This window comes from Desmodus rotundus, chromosome 7 (assembly GCF_022682495.2).
Source record: "Desmodus rotundus isolate HL8 chromosome 7, HLdesRot8A.1, whole genome shotgun sequence".
Classification (NCBI taxonomy): Eukaryota; Metazoa; Chordata; class Mammalia; order Chiroptera; family Phyllostomidae; genus Desmodus; species Desmodus rotundus.
Genome location: NC_071393.1, coordinates 33,418,495 through 33,441,949, shown reverse-complemented (window position 1 = coordinate 33,441,949; position 23,455 = coordinate 33,418,495). Strand labels below are relative to the sequence as shown.

Here is a 23,455-nt window from a genome sequence, read left to right as displayed (position 1 = left end):
TTTGATTTTGAGGAGCTAAGGGGAAGAAGTGCAGTGGTTAAGCACTTGTGGTGCCAGATGGATCTCCAAGTTCAAGCACAGCTTTACATATTACCTATGTGATGTTGACAAGTTAATGAAATTTTGTAAGCCTCAGTTTCCCCATCTGTAAAGTGGGAATAACAACGAATCTCCTTCCTAAAAGTATGAAAGTCAAATCAGATAATGTATGGAAGGTACAGTAGGTAGCAAATATGATATAGTGGGCACAATATACAGAAGTGTGGGGCACCTCATTTTAGGCACTTTGTGGGCATTTTAGGTACTAACTCATTTAATTCTCACAACATGCCTACGAGAGAGGTGCTGTCAGTGTTTCAGTTCGAGAGATAAGGCATCAGGCCCAGAGAGATTCAGTAACTTGCTCAAGGTCTTCCAGCTAGTAGGTGACAAAGCCAAGACTCAAACACAGACAATCTTGCATCAGAGTATATGCCCTGAGTGCCTGTGTTTCTGCCTCCCTGCTGTGGACATAATGAATGAGTGACTTTCGTCTAGAGACATCAGCAGGGGGTTGGAACTTGATTTTGTAACCCAGGACATAGGTCAGAGTGTAAGGTCACCTGGGCAGAGATAAAGGTGGAAGCTGCAGGCAAGGGTGAGATTGCTCCGGGAGAGTGAGACATGGATAAAATATGAATTTAGCAGGTGGCAGAAGGAACAGGAGCTGGCAGAGAAAGTGAAAAAGTGATGAGAAGTGTGGATGAAAATGAGGATTGGAAGGAGTTATAAATGTATAAAGCGTAACTGCATCAAATGTGTCAAACAGCAGCAAAGAGGGCAGGGTGAGAGCTGAGAAGAGGGCACTGGGTGACCTTGGAAAAGCAGATGTAGTAAGACGAGGTAGGGTGGGGACCTCAACTGTGTGGGGCTGCGAAGAGATGGACAGACAAAGGAGGTGACTGTGAGAGTGTAGGATGAACATTAGGTGGGTTCCACAGACCTGAACTCCAATGCTGGCCCTGACCTTGACTGGGTGTGAGACTTCAGTGGAGTCACTGAACATCTCTAGGAACTGAGACAACCACTGAGGCTGCGGCAGGGACCTGATGGCTGATGAGCCTGGGCATCCAGCAGGCATGAGGGTGATGTTTGCTGCCATCACATGAGGTAACTTACATGGAAGTAGCTTGAACTTTGAAGTGCATTCTTCAAAGTTACAGCCTGGTCACACCTGTGGGGATGGTTCTGACACTTAGCACTGACGGATCTCCCTCCCTCAGGTACCACTGTCCTCAGCCTCTTGGTCAGCTGACATCTGTGATATTGCAGGACTCCTGCTTGAGCTGCAGATTGAGAGCAGACCTTGCAAATCTATCCTTCAGGTGGGATTTGAACCCTGTGATCGACTTCACCACCTGCACCCATTTAAGGTCATCACTTGTCTGTGTAGCCTTCAGTTAGGATGCTACCAGGTGTGGCTTTGTAGCTGACTCAACAAGGAACAACCCTGGACTGTCCCTTCAACTCAGTTTACTGGCTTGTGAAATGGGTCTGCCTGACTTTGATGTGACTCAGAGGAAAATGTGCCCGGGATCAAAATTTTTGAGTTTTGAGGAGAAGGATGTCTTACAAGGAAACTCAGTGCGTGTTCTGAGGGCTGGCTCCTTTGGTCTAACGTCACCGTGTGTGTCCTGAGCATTAGCTCATGTTTTCTCTCCAATTCCTCCTTCTCAATGTGTGGCATTTTATTCTCAATAGACTCTTAGACTCTGCCTCTTCTGACTGCTTGTCCCATCCGTCCATCTGTCCATCCGTCCATCTACTCGCTCCATGAATATGAACTGGGCACTTACTAGGGCCAGAAAATGTGATGGGCACCAGGAAAGGGAACTGGGAGAAAGTATGGCTCAGCTCCTGCCCTTGAGGGGTTCAAGTCTAACAAGAGCAGAAAGACAACGAAATGACAGCCCACTGCAGGCAGGCGGGAAGGAATCTCCAGGGTTTGCCTGCCTTTGGTGGCAGGCTGGTAATTTGTATACCCTGCTGGTTGTGGCCATATGTTGTCACAATCTGGGTCATTACCTCACTTAATACCACCCATAAACTCCAATAAAACTGGCCTGGAGCCTCAGAGTCCAGGGGAGGGAAGGCACTGGGTTTGGAAAAGAGAGAGAGAGAGTGAGTGTGTGTGTGTGGTGGGGGGAATGGGCAGTGGTGGGTGGAAGGGGAGGGGCAGTGGGATGAGGCTGGAGGCCTCAGAGGGCAGGGCCCAGGCAGGGCAGCTTGTCCATACTCTCCTGATGGGCACCTTGTTTCTTTTCCTCTTTCCCTGCTGTTGACCACAGTGTGTCAGATCCTCCCCAAGGGGGTGGTCGCTGTCCTGGGACCGTCCTCCAGCCCTGCCTCCAGCTCCATCATTAGCAACATCTGTGGGGAGAAGGAGGTGAGTGCTGGGCCAGGTGGGGGACTATCTACAGGCTGGCAGCCTGTGCCCCAAGATGGTGCGGACTCTTCAAGGCTGGAAGTGCCTAGTATGTGTCATGAACAACATGATGGGCACAGATCATGTTGGGTACAAATCAAAGGAATGGCCCTTTGTTGGACACGTACCTTTATTTTCCAGGTTGTTTGGATGAAGGGGACTCAGAGGAGAGGTTTGACAATAGGATTTTGAAGCTGAGCTCTTTAGAGTCTCAGGGCTCTGCGAGGCTGGGGACCTTGGTGGAGGTGGGCAGAGGGAGAAGCTGGGGATGGTGGTGGTCCGGGAGAGGCCGAGAGGGCAGAAGTCTGAGCTCCTTATGACCAGATCCATGGCTGTATGTTTAGATGTTGGGATTCTGGGGAAGAAGGCATTGCTACATTTGATTGTTAAAATACATTTTGAAAGCCTTTGTTTGATAAGTTCTCTAGAAAGAAGATTTTATTTTGCTTTCTTCCTCATTCACCAGTTCCAGGGTTTATCAAATCAGTAAACTTCCTGAGATACCTCCTCTACTGGAATCTCTCTCCTCTCAAAGTGTTGAGTCCATTTCCTCTAGATCTAGTTCTAGTTCCATGACAGATGAAGATTGCAGGGTGGGTTTCTGAGGGACAGCCTGCTCCTGAGTTCCTCAACTCTTTCCCTCCTTTGCCCCCAGAAAAAACAAACTAGAAAGTTCAGGGGTTCTGTCTATTGCTGGGATCTTCCCAGTCCTTTCTGTAATCAATCCCTTCTTCTCGTTCAAGTGTATCCCTGGGAGGCAGTAGTAAGGTGATGGCTTATCCTCTCTCAGCCCCCAAGGTTCTTCAGGAAGAGATGGAGCTTGGTGGTTTGGGGAATGAGGACAGGGTCTGAGGAGGGGGAGGGCAGAGGGCAGAGGAAGGGTGAGTCTGTCTTTCACTTGTCCCAGGGGCCTAGAGGTTCTGGTTCTTAGAAATAGGACAGGACACCCCTGCAGACAGGAACCTCCTCAGGCAGGAGCTCCTGCAGAGGTGGTAGAGTAGCAGACAGGCTTCTGCCTACTCCCAGCCCTCTGGAACCTACTCCCTTTGATGCCACCTCTTCTCTTATGGTCAGAAGGCTGAGCAAGTCTTTGAGGCTTTGGGTAAAATATTTATCTTCCCTATTTCATGAGCCTGCCCTCAGAATTGTCACCCACCCACGACTGTGCCGCATGGCCTGAGCTTCAGTCCCGGGGTTGGCCTTGCTCTCCCAGTGCCAGGAGCTGCCCTGTAGGCTGGGACAAGGCCTTCTTGCCAGAAGCCAAGTCCATGTGGACCTCCCCATCACTCATCCCCTCAGCTGAGCTAAGAGATGACTCCTGAGCCAGCCCAGGCCAAACAAGGAGCTTCTGTTTCACTGCAGCCCTTTCCAGCCTCTCCCAGTCCTTGGGCCCAGGCAGTTGAATCTGAAGTTTAATCTGAATCTTCTTGCCAGCCTCCCAGTGACAGCGCCAGCTTGTGGCAGGCTGAGTTCCAGTGATCGCTGTGATCTTCACACACGAGATTGCCAAGATTTCAGCTCCCCATTTTCTCTTTGCTGTTCTCACCCTTCCTTTTCTTCTTTTCTCCTCTCTCCCTCCTCCCCATTATGTTATCCTCATTGTCCCATATAGTCATTCCCCCAACTCTCACTCCAGAATGGCTTCCTCTTGAGGTCCGGTGGGTATTTTATCTCAGCTAGCACATTCCTGACCCCGTCTGGCATCTTAGACTGGAGGTGGAGGCTCTTACTTGCCACCATGCTCCTCGTCCTGCCACCTGCCATGTCCCTGTGTTGTGGATTGGCCAGACAAGTACCCCTCCTTTGTCTGGTTGTGTTTCTTCCAGAGCAACCTTTGCTCTCCGTTCAGATTATGCATTTCTTTTAATATTGTATGAGGCTGAACTGCCTTACACTGATTCCCCTTAGCTCTGGGGAAAAGAAATGGAGCTCTCACCAAGGAGTTCATTTCCTTAAATGCTGCTAACATCTCTGGAGCCCTGTAACCGCCTCGTTCTGCCTTGCTGCCCTCCCCTCCATTATGCTCCCTCTTCTTCTCCCACACATCTCTGTAAGGGTTCCCTGGGCTTCATTTGCAATTGCAAATCAATAATGGATTGCTCCTGGTTCTGGGCCATGTCTGTCTGGCTCCTTAGAGGAGCTGGCTGCTTCCCCAGCCGCCCTCAGAATGGCAGGCTCTGCTGGATGCTCCCACCCAGGTCCCCTCGGGGGGAGCCTCTCACCCTCCTCCCCTCCTGCACAGACAGCCCCAAAAGCCTTTTTGGGAGTTCTTACATTTTGGGAGAAAGGGGAAAGAGGAGGAGAGAAGGCATTGCCTAAGCACCTACTGCATGATAGGTACTGAGCTATTCTGCCCGTCGCACACAGGATCTTGTTTCAGCGTCCCGACGCTCCAGGAAGCACCTGTTGTTATCTCTGTGTTAGCGAGGCTAGATAGGTTGAGTAGTTTGCCCCAAATCACACAGCAGAACTGGATGCACAACCACATTTTCAGACACGAGTCTGTTTCCTGATTCGGCTGTAAGATCCAGGGATTGAAGTGTGTTTCTAGGGACCTCCATGCAGGGAGGGCCTTGGTCAGAGATGCTCAAACCTGTGAGTCACCACCAGTCTGGCTCCTGGCCCTGCCCAGACTTTGCATCTGTCTTGCCCCTTTGTATCCCTTCAAGGTTCATCCATTTTAGATGGATCATATGGTATGCAAAATACAAGCTGGGAAGAAAGGTTCTTTATGACACACCCCTTTATGACACAACTTCATTCTTTAGAGTCTTATCTCATAACTTACTAGATTCTCCCCAAGTCTATACTTTTTGGTCTCTGCTGGAAATATTGGTTGTCCTCTCTCTCAAGGGTTCAAGGGCTAATCCTAGTTTTTCCCTAGTTTCTACATTAGCCCCTCACCCAAACTCAGCAGAGATCTTGTCTCTGGCTGGCTTCTCTCAGAAGCTTAAACAACAAAGTAGCAGACGCCTGCAGAGATCATCTCAACATCATCTGAGACTCTGGGCCAGCCCAGACAAAGAAAACTTCTGCAATCATTTCTGAATAACCCATTCTAGGAGCCAGTCAACTCACCATCAGGAAGTTCTTCCTGCTGTTTATCCCCAATCTTACTTGCTTTAACCACAGAGCAAACCCATGTTTGCTGTAATTTAGCTCTCCCACAGGGCACTGGTCCAAAGGGGGAATGAAGGTTGAGGTTTCAGCCCCATCTCCCATGGAGGCACCACGCAGCCTTCAACTCTCCCAGCTCTTGGTACCAGGGATGAGGGAGACAGAATAAAATCAAGGTGGATGGCAGCTTATTACATTTTAACTGCCCTATTACCTACCCAATAGTGTAAGCTACCAATAAAGCTACCACCAGAGCCTGTTAATATCCTTTTCCAAGAGAAGAGGCAGAAGGCAGGAGCAGTGGCTCTTGCAAATGTCAGTAATAGGCACAGAGGGAAGCTGACACCATCCTAACAAGGCCGATGCAGGTCTTTATTTACCTGGTTCATTCAGAGGCTCTCAGATCAGTTCTCAGCCTGCAAGGCTTCTTTCCTCATGTGCACATTTACAGAGGGACTCATCACAGGCTTTCTTTTCACCCAGGAAGCTGGTGGGAACTGGTTGATACCCTTGTCTCAGCTGGGCCAATGGCCTCTTCTCTTAGTCCCCAAGGTGGTGTTTTTCTCCTTCTGCTGTCTCTGCTCTGATATATTAACTACAGATAAAATATTAGAAAGATTATGCCTTCAAGAGCCATTTGTCTAGCTGCTCAGCAGTGGGCAGTTTCTCTGAGAACAAAGAGCTATTCCTTCGCCTCCCTCTCAGGGCCACAGACCCCACTCCAGGTCCGCAGCACATCGTCACAGGCCTCCTTCTAAAGGGCTCCTGTCCTGAGTCTTCCTATCTTGTGCTGTTGGGGGGTCATCCTGGCTTCTCCAGTGGAGTGGGTGCCCCGACTCCTGCAAGGTGTTTCCCACTGGTGGGCGGCAATGGTCTTACATAAAAGAATTCCCCCTCCACAGCCTTATCTAACTTCTCTCTTTTCTTTTGTTCTTTCTCTTTCTGGGTCCTCTCTGCTGCTCATTTTTGCTCCTCCTCCCAGGTCCCCCATTTCAAAGTGGCCCCAGAGGAGTTTGTCAAGCTCCAGTCCCAGAGATTTACAACTCTGAACCTCCACCCCAGCAACACCGACATCAGTGTGGCTGTAGCTGGGATCCTGAACTTCTTCAACTGCACCACCGCCTGCCTCATCTGTGCCAAAGCAGAATGTAAGTCCCTCAGGCAGCCTCCAGCCCCGTAGTCTGGGCTTGTTGATTTCAGCCTGATTGACTGGCTCCTGGCTGGAGACATTCCAGGGAGGGGAGGGCTCCCTCAGATCGTAGGACTGATCACCAGAGGGCTCTGGCTTTCCCATCTATCCTTGGCTATTTCTGGGTGTGCACACGTGCGTGTATGCATGTGTGAGAAAGAGAGCAGTCTCTTTGACAGAATTCCCTAGACATGGGCATAACAGAGAGAACTGGGTTACAAGAAGACCGGCTAACCTCCAAGCCTTTTTGCATCTGCAAACTCAATTCCCACCCTTTCAGCCTTACTGTTAAGCAGCTACAAAGAGAGAGAGAGAGGGAAAATGTAAATTGGATGCATTCGTACTTCATAGGTTGAAGAGCTTCTTCTCCTGGAGAGCAGGTTTTGCTGATGCAACAAGGTCCGAGGTCAATTCTTGATAAAGCACTGTTTTGCAAATGCGTTTCTCTGACTCTCAGACAATTTGTGACGTCAGTTTAGTGCTTATGAGATGTAGCTAATTTAAACCAGCACTTCCCAGAAAAATCTGTGCACCTGTGTGCACTGTGGCAGCTGCACACCCACACCCACACATAGACAGTCAGGAGCTGACCGTTGGCTGTTAGTGAGCCCAGTGCCTGAACCCCAGCGTCTGTGTCCTGTGCAGGGCCGGCCCGGGAGTCCAGGTGGGCTGCACTGGCAGAGCTATGCCATTGCCACCAGGGCTTCTTCGGTGACTGCTCAGAACTACTCTGCATGCTTGAGTCCTTCCTCCCTCCTGGAATCCGAACAACATCTATAAACAAATGCTCCCCCTGCCAAGTGTCAGAACTACCTCCATCACCATGCCTTTGCAACTGATGGCCTCCACGTGTGCCTTCATTCATTCACTCAACACAGACTGATGATTTTCTTGATGCTACAAGAAAAGTAAAGTTAACTGAGTCCTAGCCATGTGTGCTTTCTATCCCCAATCCACAGACTTTGTTCAGATTTCACCCATTGTCCTCTGTAGTAATAATTTTTCAGGGCCAGGTTCAACCCAAGACGTCCTATTACATTTTAGTTGTCATGTCTCTTTAGTCTTCCTTCATCTGGGTCAGTATTAGTCTTGCCCTCTCAACTTGACACTTTGAAGAGATGAGGCCAGTTATTTTGTGCAGTGTCCCTCAGTTTGGGTTTGTGGGTTTGTCTGGTACGTCATTAAATTCAGGTTATGTGCAGGTGGCAGGAATGTCCCAGAAGTGATGCTGTATTTTTCTCATTGATCCTGTCAGGCAACTGTGACTTGTTCCCATATCGGTGATGTTAACTTTGATCACCAAGTCCTGGACATGTCCTCCAATTTTCTCCACTCAGTAAAATAAAGTTACTATTTTCCCCTTTGTAATAAATAACTAAACTGTGGGGAGATTATTGAAGTTATAGTACATTGATGGCTCTTTCCTGAATCCAATGATTCTAATCACTAGATAGTGATTTTTCCACTCTATCGTTCCTTCCACATTTATTCATTAACATTTTACTATAAAGTTCTTTCCTGCTTGCTTATTTATTTACTTCTGTCAGTATGGATGCATGAATTCTGATTTTACTCAGTAAGTTATAGTCCATTACTATCATTACTAATTTTGATGCTCAGATGGTACAAGATTTGGCAGTGGGACCTCCTTCCCGCTGGCTTCCGTGCCTGCCATTCTCTGAGCACATTCTCACTTCTGGTCCACAATGGCTCAGGCTTGCACTCTCAGCCCCAGCCCTGGGCTCAGCCACTTTGCTAAGGACCCCTGGTTCTTTTTAGTGGGTCGTGATATTAGAACTTGAAATCTGGAAGCTATGTGTGCTCATTGCCACTGTCCTTTCAGGGGAAAGACTGGGGAAATATCCATTTCCTGGCATTCTTGCCTTTCATCATTTAATATTTATAGCTCCTTTATCTCATCATAAGAAGCCTGGCTCCCAAGACAATCAATATATTTACTCCTTTGTTTAATTCTACAATACACATAAACTTGTTTCAGGTTACTATACCCACACCATTGTTAACAATAAACCTACTAACCTATTAAGTCGTTTAAGTTTTTCTGCAGTTCTTTTGATCGTTTTATCTTCAAACTGAAAGAAGTGAAAGTACTATAGCTAAAAATTACTTGAATTCTTCCTTTTCCATTTTTCTTTAATATCGTTGTTACCCATTTGGTATATAGTTAAGCTTATTTGTTTCTGTTTACGTCCAACTTTGAAGTAAAAAAAAAATCCTTGTTGACTTAACCTTTGGCATTTTAACTCTGATGTGCCTTGCAGTGGGCCTCTCTGGGTCCATCTTGTCTGGGGCTTGGTGCTTCCTGGGCTTGAGTGTTTGTTTCCTTCAGCAGGTTGGGGAAGTTTCCAGCCATTGTTTTTCGAATAGGTTCTCTGTTCCTGTCTCTCTTCTTCTGGGATCTCTGTGATGCAAATATTGGTGCACTTGTTGTTATCCCAGAGGCTCCTTACAGCATCCTCATTTTTAAAAAATTCCTTTTTCTTTTAGCGGTTTTGATTGGGTGTTTTTGCTTCCTTGTCTGCCCAATCACTAATTAGATCCTCTGCTTCATCTAATCTGCTGTTCATGCCTGTAATATATCCTTCATTTCCATTATTATATTCTTCATTTTGGACTGGTTCTTTTTTATGTTTTCTATCTCCTTTTTTATGTTTCCAATGTCTTTGTTGAGATCATTGAGCATCCTTATAATCAGTGTTTTGAACTCTTTATCTGATAGATTGCTGGTTTCTATTTATTAGTTACTTTTCTGGGGTTTTGTCTTGGTCTTTTCTTTGGGACAAATTTCTCTGTCTCTTCATTTTGGCTGTCTCTGTGTGTTTGTTTCAATGAGTTAGGCAAAACAGCAACCTCTCCTGGCCTTGCAAGAGTGACCTTGTGTAGGAGTTCTTCCTTTGTAGATTGCGTGTGCTGGGTGTCCTTGGCAGGCCAGCTGGGGCTGAAGCATGCATGGGCCTTAGGGAGTCCCTGGCGGACCGTCTTACCAAGGACTGGGTAACTAGAGTGGGAGTGGTTCACGGGAAGTCCTGGGGGTAAGCTGCACTGAGACCACCTTGGCAGACTGGTTGAAGCTGTAGCTGGAGTGGGACCATGCCTCTGGTAGTCCCGGTAGTCCCAGTAGTCCCAGAGGCCAGCCACACCAGGACCTGGAGCAGAAGCTGGAAGGGGTGAGAGTGGTAAGGATTCCCAGAGGTAAGACTCTGGGGTTGTAGCTGAAGCAGGTGTGGTTGCAGGAAGTGTTGGGACAAGCCACAAGTCACTGCTCTGGGCAGGAGCAGTGACTATGCTGAGTGCCAGTTGAAGAGAGTCTGGAGTAAGTCATGAGGCTGGACACTGGAGCTAGAGCTAGGAAGTCCTGTTTCTGTGTTCATTCTCATTCTCTCTCTTTCTCTCTCATTGGTTGCATCCCTCAGTTCTTCTTCAAGGACATTGCTCTGTCTGTAGGTGTAAATTCCATGTGTTCCTGGCAGCAGGTGAGATCAGGGTTTCCTCTGCTGCTGTCTTGGATTGGAAGCCAATATGTGCTTTATATAGAGCTTATTTATTACAACAACCCAAGGTATAGAGGTATTGGAATTCCCCATTTTAAAGTTAAATAAAATTGAAAATTCAGTTCCTCAGTCTCACCAGCCACATTTCAAGCACTCAGTGGCCACAGGTGGACAGTGCAGGTATAGAACATCTGCACTGAGAGTTCTGTTGGACAACACTATAGATAATCAGTGTTTTGTGAACACAGAATTTTATGGCCCTCCCCTCCAAACCCCAGAAATGTTGGATAACACTTTGTGCTCCTTCCCCCTTGTAGAGACTCACGTTAGCCTGAACAGTCTGAATTGTCCTGTACCAAAACAGCTATTTTACCATATCATCTTTCAAATACGTTTGACCATAAGCCCAAAACGACGCTGAGCTGAAAGCCCATAGGATGCTACCATGTGATGGAATATGGTTGGGAAACCTTGAGTTCCACCAGATGGCCCTCCTCTTGTGGGGTCCTTGCACCATTGAATAGTGTAACAGAATCAGGAATTCTCCCCTGGAAATTTCTGCCACAAGCCCACTCAGGCAGGACCAAACTAGTGCACCCCATGCAGTGGGAATGCTGAGAGATGAGGGACAGGCTGTAAATATCTCCAGGCAAAGATTCTCCTGCAGTTTTCCTCAGTGCTGCATACAATGTCTCATCAACCTGACAGGAAGTTCTTTCTGTGTCTAGCCACAGTCCCTCTTGCTATCAATCTGAACCCTGTCTCCTCTGCTTCAGCTCTTCCTGGGCTTTGGGAAGGGAGTTTTTCAATGTTTGTTAAGCATCTACTATGCACTGGGCACTATGTTAGATTCTGTTGCCTCCTGGCCCAGGGCCATTTCTATTAGAATAATGACATTCCTTCTCTTTCAATATTCCTTGCTGATTGCAAAGCACTTTCACTTATGTTTTGCTATTTTGCCTCCTCCCACCCCCGGTCATTCTAGAGTCAAGAAAGAATTATTAAGGGACTTGCTTAAGATCACACAGCTGGTGCGTGACGATATCAAGACAAACTCAGGTCCTCTGACTCTGAGCCAGGCCTGCCTCCTCCACAACTCCTCCCACCCCTTGTCTGCACACAGCCTCAAAACAACAGCTTGGGGCAGACTCTGCCTGGCGGGCACAGCATCCTTTGAAGGGCAGAGACCTCTCTAGAGCAGTGTGTTCCCTTGCTCCCTCAAGCAGGATGCAGGATGGCAGAGCACATCACAGTCCTGGAGAGGATGAGCCTCCCCAGGTGGTTGAGAGGCCAGCCCACAGCCGAGGGGAAATCACCAACCACAGGGGGCCACCTCTACTTGTAGAGCTCCTTTATCCAAGCTGCTGCGTCAATCTAGTCCCACCCACCAGGGCCCAGGGAAGGAAGGTGGGCAGAGCAGAAGTTCAAGGGCAAAGCGGATTTAAAAATCTAATCAAAGAATGAAGAAATGAGGGACTAAAGGGAAATGCAGCTCAGAACTTGGGAGGAGACATTCTTCCATCTCCTTATTAATTCAGGGCCAAGAGACACTGAAAGTCAAATTAGGAACAGGAATTTAATTCTGTTTTCCATCTATCAAAATTAGGCATAGTGGAGATCACTCCATGGGGAATCAAACCACTTATTCTCTTTCTTCCTAAAAGTAGTTTTTTTTAATAAGCAGGTTTTGGACCAAGTAGAGTTCTGTTGTAGATTACATTATTTTTTGGGTAATGGGAAAAAAAATCATCTGCACAAACCTAGTTCTAATGAGGCTGGGGGAGTAGAAGTAGTGAGGAGCAGAGGTCATCCTGTGTCTCCAAGGAGCTGGGGGTGGGGGTTTGCTATTTTGGGTCTTCCAAGGAGAGCTGAGCTTCCCCACTGTGGCCCCCAGGGCCCTAGGGTGCGATCACCTGGCCCTGCCCCAGAGTTACCTTGGAAACTCTCTGGATAGACCCAGAGCTTTCAATGCCTTGTGGTCACAAGTGTAATATGCTGCATATTTTCCTGGTTTCTCTGTACATAGATGAAACCATTTTTTTACATACTCGTTTTGGTGTTTCTAAATCTTTTCACATCCATTTTGTGGCTATGTTTCCTGTGTCCTGTGCTTCTGCCATTTATCCCACTGCCTGTGTGGCCTTGGGGAAGGGACTCAGGCATTCTCTAGCCTCTTGCTGTCTCATCTAAAAAGTAGGGTCAGTTTTCTAGAAGGGACATTTTTACGTCCTTCCCAGAGGGTTGAGAGGATCACACAGGATGACATACTCAAGATAGAACACATGTGTTCTATCCTGAGTACATGTTATAACACCCAGGGCACTGGAGAATTCCTGTCCTCTCTTCTGTGGATCCCTTTGAACAAGGACGGGTCAGGCCCTAGACAGAGTGACCAGAGTTTGGCTCTGTCCTTATAACATCCTTGTGGTTACTAAGCTTGGTTGTAACCATGTTGTTGGAGAAGAGTAGACCCTGGTCTCCTTGGAAGTAAGTACCGCTGAAGAGAAATCAGAACTGTGCGGTAAAAAGAGAACCATCTTTGCCATCACACCAGGCTGTTCCACCACTCATGAGCTGTGTCGTGTTAAGCAGGTCACTCTACCTCTCTGAGCCTGAGTTCTTTCCTGTGTAAAGCAGGGATAATAATGTCTCCCAGGGTAATTGAGTGGAAGGTATTTGGGCCCAGAACATAATACACATTTAATTACTGTTACTTTAAACTATGACTCTGGTTCTGGCAGTTGGGAGTGAAGGTTGGGGGTAGAAGGAATAATATCCAGAGCCTCTTGTGAGAAAGGGTAACTGGGGCAGTAGCGGTCCTTGCCTATGCCACCCCCAGGAAGCGCTGTGGGAGGTCTTTTGCTCATAGTGATAAAAAATTTACCATTTATTGAGCACTTACTGTGTGTCAAACACTACTAAGGATTTTTAACTACCTCATTTAAACCTCATGATAACCATTTATGAGAGTTGTAGAAACACTCTAATTATATGCATGAAGAAAAGAGAGACTAAGTCCATTTTCATGGTCACATGGTTCTTGTTACCTCCTCTCCCAGCCTCACTGAACACTGTGGAAGAGAGAGAAGTGAGGGACCATCTTTCCTATTCTATGTGAAGACTGAGGCCTTCCCACGCCACCTCAGGTGGTGAATTAGAGGCCCAAATTTGGAGTCAGAAAACCTGGGCTTGGATCTTGCCCTGTTCCAAGTTCTGTAGCTCTAGGATCTCATTCACTGCATCTCCCCCACCTCAGTGACCCATGTGAAACATAGGTATAATGTAATATACATAATATAATGTGGGTGTCATAATGATAAACCTGCCTCCCAGGTATTATCACAGGGTCAGTGACATGTGTGTGAAGTGGCTCAGGACACACGAAGGCCATTCTCAGGCAGGGACACCTGCTGGGCCCTGTAGCTGAAGCCCAAGCTGGACACACACACCCTGAAGTCAGGAGACTGACGGGAGCCCAGAGGCCACGTTCTTCCCACACCCATCCTTTCCCTCAGATGAGGAGTCAATCTTGATGGCCAGGCACAGCCCAGACTGTTAGAATGCAAGCCTCAGCCTGCTCCCACCCCTCTCTTTCTCATCCTCTAGCCCCTGTGTTCTGGCCCTTCCTGCCTGTTCTTGGGGCTGAGCCTAGTGTGGGATGAAACAAAACTGAGAAGCAAGTGCAATGTCTTGTTCAAGCATTTGATCTCATTCTGTGACCCTTCCCCACTAGTACCACATTGGACCCTCCTCTCTCTCTCATCTGCTCTGTGGAGCAGGTCTGAAAACCACACACCCCAAGGCATGCGGGCCTGGCCAGCAAGGAGGGGGGTCGAGACTTTCCAGCATTAGGGCGCAGTGCACAATGATGAACTCATGTCACCTCACTGCATCCTCACCACAGTCCCCTGAGGTCAGCATTGTATCAGCTGCCTCCCTAAAGACATGAAAGTGCTGCCCTCCTGGGAACATTAGACTTTTACAGAATGAAAGCCTGTAGCCAAGGAAATCAGCCAGTGGAGAGGAAGTAATGCCAGGTGAAATGGGTGTTTCTTCTTATCTTTTCCTACAAGGGTCCTCTGGGTACCCTGAAGACCTTTCACTTTGGTATTTGTGTCCTTGTCCTATGTGCTGTCCAACCCTGGCTGTGCCTTTCATAGCCCCTCCATCCTCCTCCTGTCCCTGCCTTCCATTTCCCAAAGCCAGCCTTCCTCCTTCTTTCCACAATGGCTAGCCTGCTGAGTCTCTCTTTGATCCATCCCGTTGCATCCTGAGCAATACTACAGGTTCCTCAGGTCCTTCGCAGCCTTGGACTTGGCAAGCAGACCCACTGCTGGGCCAGAGGTCCTATTAGAGAGGAGGGTTGGGGTGGAGGTGAAAGGGAAGCCAGGGAGAGAGTAGCTTTTAACCCCTGTGGTAGCAGCTACCTTTAGTAAATCTCTTAGTTTCATTACACAGATAGAAGTGAGCAGAATGACCATTGAAAAATGTCAAACTGCACTGAAAATACTCCTAATATTTTTAATGTAACTAAGCCACACTTTCTTTTCTGCAAATTTCTTCTAATGCCTAGAATAAAGAAAGAAAGTATCCCTTTCTGATTCATAGAACTGGAGAATTTGTGGGCTGGAAATATGTCAACATTCTTCTGGTTCAACTTTTCATCCACTGGTTTAATTCCTTGTACAACAGTCCTCAGGAGGGGCTTCAGCCTTTCCCTGGTTACCTCCAGTGACTGAGAACCCATCACCTCATCATGCAGCCCACCACATCCTTAAACATCTTGAGTAGATGGTCTTCTGTCTTCCTGTGACTTCTGTCCACTCATCATTCCTGGAGCAGTTCCTGAGGCTGTCAAGAACAAGTGTGTCCCATAGCAGCCCTTCTCACCCTTCCTCAAGCCAAGCACGTCCTCCCTTCAGCGGACCCTCCAGTGACACAGTGTTTGTTCCTCCCTGGCACTGCTGCTTCTCTGGCCTTCTAGGTCACTTTCTTCGCCCTATAGTCTGTAGGTCAGTGCATCAGCAAGCACCCTGCCTCATGCTGGGGATGTGCAGTGAAGTTTGAATGGGACTCCAACACAACATGATGAAATAATTAGTATATATGAGTATATTAATATGTATACATGTGTACATATGTGTATCCCACAAAATATTTTACCTGGTTTATAACTGTGAACCTTGAAAGGAAAAAATGATACCTAAGAGCTCCTGGTAACTTACTGGGCTCAAAAACAGAAAAGAAGAAGCAGAGCCTAGCAGCTATTTCTGCACATAAGCCTCTCACACAAATTGTACGTCATGGAGAAGCCCGTGCCCTAGACTGCTTACATCTCCTGCTAAAATGCTGCCCTGCACAGAGTTCTTGCCAGCCCTTATAGAGGAGCTCCTGGAATCCTATTTCAACCAATAGAACTGAGGCTTTCCCCATCCAATCAGAGCTGCTCTTCTCTGACCAATCAGAGCAGCTTTATTCTGACCAGTCAGAACAGTGCCTTTGTACCAATCAAACTGTGAGGATTTGGCATCTTCATTTGCATGAGGACAGACCAATTGGGGACCAGGGGTGGGGACTTCTGTTCATATAAGCTGGCTCCCCTGTGGCTTTGAGAGTGTACTTTCCATGTCATTCCCAGGCTGGAGAAGAGCGGATGGGGGCAGGGCAGGGCAGAAGAGACCAGGCTATTGAGGAGTAGACTTGTCTAGTTGAAGAGGGTGCTGGCCTCAGGGAAGCCTCTTGCCACACTATTGCTGTTTTACCATTGAGCTGTTTGCACTGAATAAAGTTTCCTTCTTCACAACACCCCAAATTGGGGATTCCTATTGGTGGTGAACTGGCACCAATGACCATTGGTTGACATAACCAAGGGCTATATTTTTGGGATTAGATAATAAATTTTCTAAGACTTGGGAGATGGTGTGAAAGATGATTAGGATCTGAAAGTGCGGGAGGGGGATGAATGGCAACTAAATTCATGAAGTGCCTTCTAGGTGACAGACACTCTTCCACTTATTTGATTGACATCCTTTTACTCACCCTGTAAGGCTGCTATTATCCTTACTTTCATAAGACAAAAGCAGTGAAATGTGGAGAGTAGAGGAAATTGCCCACACTAACTACCCGGCAGCACTAGAGCTGAGATTCACCACCAGACCTTGTGCTCCTTTTGCTGCCCAAGTGGAGGGCAAGCTAGGGAAAGGAGTAACTGGTGGGAGATTGTGGGTGAGGGTGCAGACCTCCCCAGACTCACTGCCCTTCTCCCCTAACCTGCCCCTACCCTGAGTCTCAGCCAGACGGGATGGGGGAATGATGCAGCTTCTTTGCTTAAAAGGCAGCAAAGACCCCAAGGGGCAGCAGGATGGGCATGCTGGGGGTAGGCAGCAGTAAGGTCCTTGGTTTATGTGGCATCTGGGAGACTGTTCACTGGGAACTCAGAACACCAGCAAATTGTAAAGCAGTGGTGCATCCCTGTGCTGCCTTGGACAGGTGTCTCTGTGCTGTGCATAATCCTGCTGTCATCCCCCAGGATCTCCTGTCTCATCCTGCTAAAAAGTTCATTGCCCACACTGAACCATCCCAGGGGATTTGGCCTCTTTCCAGCCATGCTCTAAAGATTCTCCCTGCCACATTCCAGGACCCATGCATTCTACCACTGTCACACTTCCCTCCTCTCTAGCTGCATGCTCCCTCCCCATAGCATGCCCAGGCCAAGCTTTCATCGAGCCAGGGAGATAGCTGCTCCCCCTCTGTGGCCTCCTCAGGAAGAATGGCTCCTGGTTATAGTGATTTTTGTGCTTTTCACATCACTAGTGGAGAAGATATGGTGAATATTTTCTCCATTTTACATATAGGACAAAATGGGGCTGCCCCTAGAAAACCAGGTCATCAAAGAAAATAGGGACATGAGTTGAACTTTTCTACAACCTTGGCTACAAGTCCCTGGACTCTGTGCTCCTGGAGGGCAGGGTCTGCATCTGATCTATCTTCTCTCCTGGCACCTTGTTGGCCCAGTACCTGGCACTCTTGTGGGACTGAGTGAAAATGAGTGTTGTATCGATATTATATATATGTTCCCATGCTCGGCTTGCTTTCATGCAGGCTGCCACGGAGGCCTGGCCTATTATATCCATCTGACAGATGAAGGTGGAGTCGTGAGGAGGTTAGATGGCTTGACAAGGTCCACAGCCAGCGAGGGCTGACCCTGAGCTTGAATCCACATCCTTTGCATCAGGGATTAGCAGGAAGTGCACTGGCAACATCATGGCCATTCTTGGTGGAGGTGGATGGAGAGGGGTGTGAGGGGCCCAGACAGCAGCAGACCCTTACAAGTCTGTGTCAAGCCCTCTTGGGGAAGGAAGGAAAGGCCTATCCCATTCTGTGGCTTGCACAGCTGGGTTGTTTCTGAAGCCACTTGGTGAATAACAGGCCCTCCCAAGGCTTCTCCCCAACCCCCTTCTCCACAGCCTCCACTTCCTTGGAATGCTTCTCAGACCCAATGACTGGAAGATAGAGGGCTGGCACTGTCTTTCCAGAGCTCCTGTCTCCAGCAGGCTAGTGTCTTGGGTTCTACCCTGTTACCTTTTCCTTGAGAGAGAGAGAGTGAAAGAGAGAGAGAGAGAGAGAGAGAGAACACAGAAGTGTATGCTTTTCTGCCTAAGTGCAGAGGAAACATCCCTGGGCCTCCCTCTGTTCTATGCCTGCTGCCTCCTCAGTGTTTGGTCCTAAGAGGCAGCCTGGTCTCATGCTCATAGGAAGAGGGCTAGACAGAGACAAGAAAACGGGAATTCTGATCCCTGCTGTGTCCCTGTGTAACCAGGCAAGGCCTGTCACCTAACAGAAAGAAGAAAGCAATGTGATCCTCTTCATAGCCCCTCTTTCTCTTACCTTTTGATCCTCAAGGATCAAGAGGGTTGGTTACCTGAGCAGTGAGGAGTCTCTGGGTCATCTTTAAGACATTCCTACATTTAATGTCCCTTTACCCAATACAGGAACTAGGGTGTAGGGGCCTTGGCCCAGTTAGAAAGCCAGCTGTCCCCTCCAGTCTGTGTGTGGAGCCCAGTGTCAGGGAGTTGCTCATCATGCATTGTGCTTCCTGTGCTGTGGGATCATGGTGGCTGATCACAGTGCCTGATCACGCCACTGTGAGAGCTTCCACGAGATGAGCCATGTGAAACATTTAGCCCATTACCTGGAACAACAATAAGGATTTAATAAATGTTACTATTGAACTTATTTTAAGAGCAAATGTCTGTGGGTCTGTGTCCACTGGACTTGAGTCCACTATATTCCCAGGAGACCCCCACCACACACACACACACACACACACACACACACACACACACACACACACACCCCTCCTGCTGGCCTACCTTTTTAGAGACAAAGCAGAATTAAGACCCTTTTTTCTCAATGAGATCATTCTGGAGCCCCTCCTAGCACCACTGCTTCTAGGGAGCAAATAGCAAGGGGAGGAACAGAGAGTCCTCAGCTCAGTCCCGGTTTTCCTGTTTTGTTCTTGGTCCACAGGACTGCCTGTAGGAGTGTGGTTTAGAGCCTGTTCTTTTAAAATTGCAATAATACTTTGTCCAGTGCAGCTTCTATGCTCTGAGGAAGGAGTTCAAAGTGTTTTTGCTACACCTGATTTCTGGACCCTGTGATCTTAAGGTCACCGCTCCCTGCCCCACTTCCACGGAAAGGAAGGCTGTGGTGCAGCTGCATGGAGCATTCATGAGCATCTACCCTGTTTGAGGCTCAGGTCTGAGGGTTTTGTGTGTTATCTCATTTAATCCCCCCCACAGCCTTGTGAGCAGGCTGCTGTTGTTATTCTTGTTTTTCAGATGGACAAACTGAAGCCAGGAGACCAGGCCACACAGAAAGGTCACATTGTGAGTGAGTGGCTAAGTTAGGGAAAGAACTCAGGGCCTGGTGGTCTCTGAGCCCAGTTTGGGCTCTGCCCACTGGAGTGTTGCTCCTGCGGCTATGAGAAAGTAAGGACCCTCCAGTCTAGCTCCCGAGACTGCATTCTCTCCCTTCAAGGGGCATCCCCAAGAGAGTTGGGGGAAGCCGTGGAAGCTTAGGAGCACTCTTTTTATTGAAGATGGAATATCTGAAGCCCAAACAGGTTAAGAAACTTGTTCAATAAAGATGCAACTGCTAATCAGTAGGAGTGGGGCCAGGCCCATGAGCTGCCTCTGGTGGCTCCTCAGGCAGCCTTCCTCCTCTCTTCCCTCCAGGCCTTTTAAACCTCGAGAGGCTGCTCCGGCAATTCCTCATCTCCAAGGACACACTGTCAGTGCGGATGCTGGATGACACCAGGGACCCCACCCCACTCCTCAAAGAGATCCGGGATGACAAGACAGCCACCATCATCATCCACGCCAATGCCTCCCTGTCTCACACCATCCTCCTCAAGGTGGGAGCCGGGCTGGGCGCAGGCTGCTGGGCATGAGCATCCTTCTCCCCTCCCTCCTGCTGCACTGGCACTCTGCCCCCTTCTTGCTGTGGGTGTCCTCCTGGACTGAGGTGCAAGGAGCCCTGAGCTGGACCTCTAAGCCCAGCAAACCTTTGTGTGCTTTAGTTTCAATGAACAGCTCCCAAAGGCTGAAGGGAGAAAGTAGGATGATGGAGATGTCATAAAAATACTCAACTGCTATGCAGTAGGGTAGCCACCAGCTGAGTCACTGGCCAAACCTAGACCCCGCCAGGGGCTCTGAGATGAAGTCCATGGGTTTCTAGGAAGTCTAGGGAGGTGGGGGTAGGATACTTGGGGAGTAGAGGCAGCTTGCCAAGCAATATAGAAGTATTTCCATATTTGGACAACCAAGGACAGTCACGTGTATGTGTGCTGCTGAATATTAGCCCTGCATGTAATCCTTACATGCATGCCACCACTGACAAAGCACTACTGTGTAATTTCCCAATACAACCCTCAGTGATCATGTGAGGTGGGTATAACATGTTTGCTTGGCAGATGAAGGCACTGATCCTCTGGAAGATGAACAGCATTTTTCAAGGCCTGGGAGGAGCAGAGCTAAGTCTGCACAATTGTCTCTAATAGCCTATCAGGCAGTTTTTCATGCCCACCCTTTCAGAACACTGAGAGGGGTCCCTGAATCAGAACATACACACATAGAAACTGGATCTCTATGAGGTTGGGTCAAGAAAGACAGGAACATACACAGAGAAAGAAGTCAAGCGGCCTGGGCATCCATGCTGGACAAACAGTGGGAAATAGCTGGGCAGCCTTGCAATGACCTGGCACCAGCTCCTGGGCTCATGGCTGGGCTAAGAATGCAATCCCAAATAGAGTGGACCATGCTTCCAAGCTCCTCCATGACTTGCAGCAGCTTCCCCAGCCTCTTCAGGCACATTGGCCTCTTCTAATGTCATTTTAATTGCACATTTAAAAGCAACCTGCCATCTATCACTGGGGGAGTGAGGCTCCTCCTTACCCTCTGCCAAACTATGAGGGGCGCAGCAGACACTCAAAGATTGTCTCTTCCTCTCCTTCCCTCCCTCCTTCCTAACCTCCCCTTCCCAACTAGTTTACATCTGAGTTAGTAAGAGAGTTGAATGAGTTCTCTGAGTACTGAGGGTTATCCCTTCAGCCCGTTGCTATAGTAATTGTTCACAACTCCAAACCCATGTCTGTATGCATATATCCAATTCACACACACATGTGAATACCCACACAGATCATTTTTTCTCTCTATTCTCTTTTCTCTTTCTTCTCTTATGTCTGGGGCTAGCTAGGATCAACGAAGCCATCAGAATGGAAAGTCCTCTTAGTTTTAAGACACAAGAAATACATTCTGAAGAGTCCCTCAGGAAAGGTGGGGAGTAGGGAGTGAGATAGATGTCCCCCCAGCCCCTTTACAGAGGGCAGATCAGAATGCACTTTTCCCCTGGAGCAGCAGAGCCTGTGTGAACAGTCCCCAGCTGGGAGCCTTTTAGGGGCAGTCCTTGCCCAGGACTATCTCATGGTTTCCAGCATATGCAGCTGGGCTTCACCTCTCTCTCTCTCTCTCTCTCTCTCTCTCTCTCTCTCTCTCTCTCCCCCGCCCCTCTCTCTCAAATAATATGTCTACTTGTTGTTGAAATTTTGGACAGCTCAGAAAAGCACATGAATAAAATTAAAATTATCCACAATTCCATTACCCAGAGATTACCACTATTAAATTTTGATGTTTTTTTTCTGCCTTTATAGACACATTCTCCCCTAAATTATCACCCCGCACATATTCTTCTGTAACTTTTTTTTTTTGCTTAATTATATGCTATGTATTTTCCCTATGTCATTACATATTTTTCTATGAATATTTTAATGGATGCATCATTTCCTGTCATGATGTACCATAATTTATTTAGCTGTTCCTTTATTATTGGAGTGACAGGTTATTTTTAATCTTTACGATAATAAATGATGATGGGATGTACATCTTTCTTTGTACTTAAATGTTGATGCACATTCATGAGTATTTTTCTAGCATAAATTTCTAGAAGTAGAATTCCTGAGTGAAAGCTATGCATGTTTGAAGGATTTTGATATGACCCGCCAGATTGCCTTTTCAAAAGTGCGTAACAATTTACACTCCTACCAGCATTGTATGGGTGTCCTTTAGCACCCTTGCCAATACCAGGTATTTTCATTAAAACTGCTTTTTAATTTTGTAACGGCTGTGCTTTTGAAGGAAACTAGGCCTGCAATGACTGCTATTAGCAAACAGTTCTGCGGGGTGGCCAGGGGCAGATTTTCCTGAGACTACTTATGGACCTCAGCCCTTGTGACCTTGGAACCAAACTGATACAGGCATCAAGAAACTCTCTTTTGTTCCCATTTGACTTCCTAGTGGCCCCAGGCAGGTGGGCCCTGCATCAGGCCTGGACTCAGTCTTCCTGCTTCCCTGGGGCTCCATGCTGCACCTTTGTGGGGACTACAGCCCAGATTCAGGGACCTCAGGGACCTCAGGGATGCAGGACTAAGTGTGGGAAGCAGGGTGAGCAGAGAACACATGGGGCTTCTGGATGCTCCGTGTGCCCCTGTGAGCCTGGCCTGGAGCTTGGCTGCACTCTGCTGTCTCTTGATTTAAGCAGGATTTGCAGAGCAAACCCCTACTTTTATTGAGTGGCTTTTCTGGCAATAAACTTTATGTTTACCCAGAATTCAAGTCTTAAAGAACCAAGCACCCCTTGTCTTTTATCTTTAGTACAGCAGATTTCACAAAATAAGCAGTAGCTGTCTAATGTCCTCTCCCAGCCTCCTGCACCCTGCCCATTCCTATAATCAGGAGGGTGCCCATCAGCCTAGGCAGCAGTGACAGGAACAGCAGTTTATGAGGACAGTGTGAGTGTGGGGAGATGGGATGGCTGGGCCTCATGCCATGTCATACTCTCAGGAGAGGAAGGGGAAATGCAGCTTTGCTGGAGGAAGAAGGAGCCTCACACAGAGGCATCAAGCTCCACTGTGACCCTCACATAATCTTGCCACAGTCCCTAAGGCCCTCTGCACTTCAGTTTCCCATTTGAGTCTGGTGACGTAATTACCTCAGGCTGTTCTTGAAGGAGACTGAGAGGGTTCCTGTTAGAATGGTCACAGAGTTATCAGTGCTCCTTGGGAGAGAAATAGGAAACTATAAGCATCCCCAGTCTTGTTTCTCCCCCTGCAGCACACTGGTCAGGACGAAAGTGGTTTTGCAGTGACCCAGAGCTACAGGATGCATTATGAAAACCTACCTGTGTGTCCGGAGGGATGAGGGCCCCAGGGAGAGCTGTGCTCGTTATTTAACTCATCTGCTTGCTGGTTTCTGCAGCACGTGTCCCAGTCAAAGCCAGACACACTGAGCGGAGGTTGGTTAGGAGCGTTTATGGTGGAGGCACAGGTAGGGCTAAAGGGAGTGTGTTCTGAAGCAGCAGCTCTCAGCTGTGGGATGATGACACACTGGTGTGCTACGACCAAGGGTGAGGCAGGTCACAGGCAACTTGTTCTTGCTAGTAATAAAGAACCAAATTTTGCAAAGGATTCACTTGTTTCCTACACAACTGCAGATTATACTTCTTGCTTACTCACCTTCTGACAGGTGGAGTTAATTTGAGAATTGCCTGCAGCTCACAGACTCTCTTGTCTATAACTTGGCTCCTAAGAGAGTTGTGTCAGTATTTCCCTTAATATCA

At 48.0% G+C, this 23,455-nt stretch overlaps 1 protein-coding gene across 1 annotated transcript in view; it reads left to right on the top strand.

Moving 5' to 3' along the window:
• The window catches only part of GRIK4 (glutamate ionotropic receptor kainate type subunit 4), a 493,806-nt gene that overhangs the window by 347,250 nt on the left and 123,101 nt on the right, over nucleotides 1-23,455 (top strand). Inside the window, exons 5-7 of the mRNA XM_053929106.1 lie at nucleotides 2,328-2,425; nucleotides 6,564-6,729; nucleotides 19,519-19,697. Coding sequence (XP_053785081.1) covers nucleotides 2,328-2,425; nucleotides 6,564-6,729; nucleotides 19,519-19,697 — 443 coding nt within the window. The remainder of the gene's footprint in view (nucleotides 1-2,327; nucleotides 2,426-6,563; nucleotides 6,730-19,518; nucleotides 19,698-23,455) is intronic.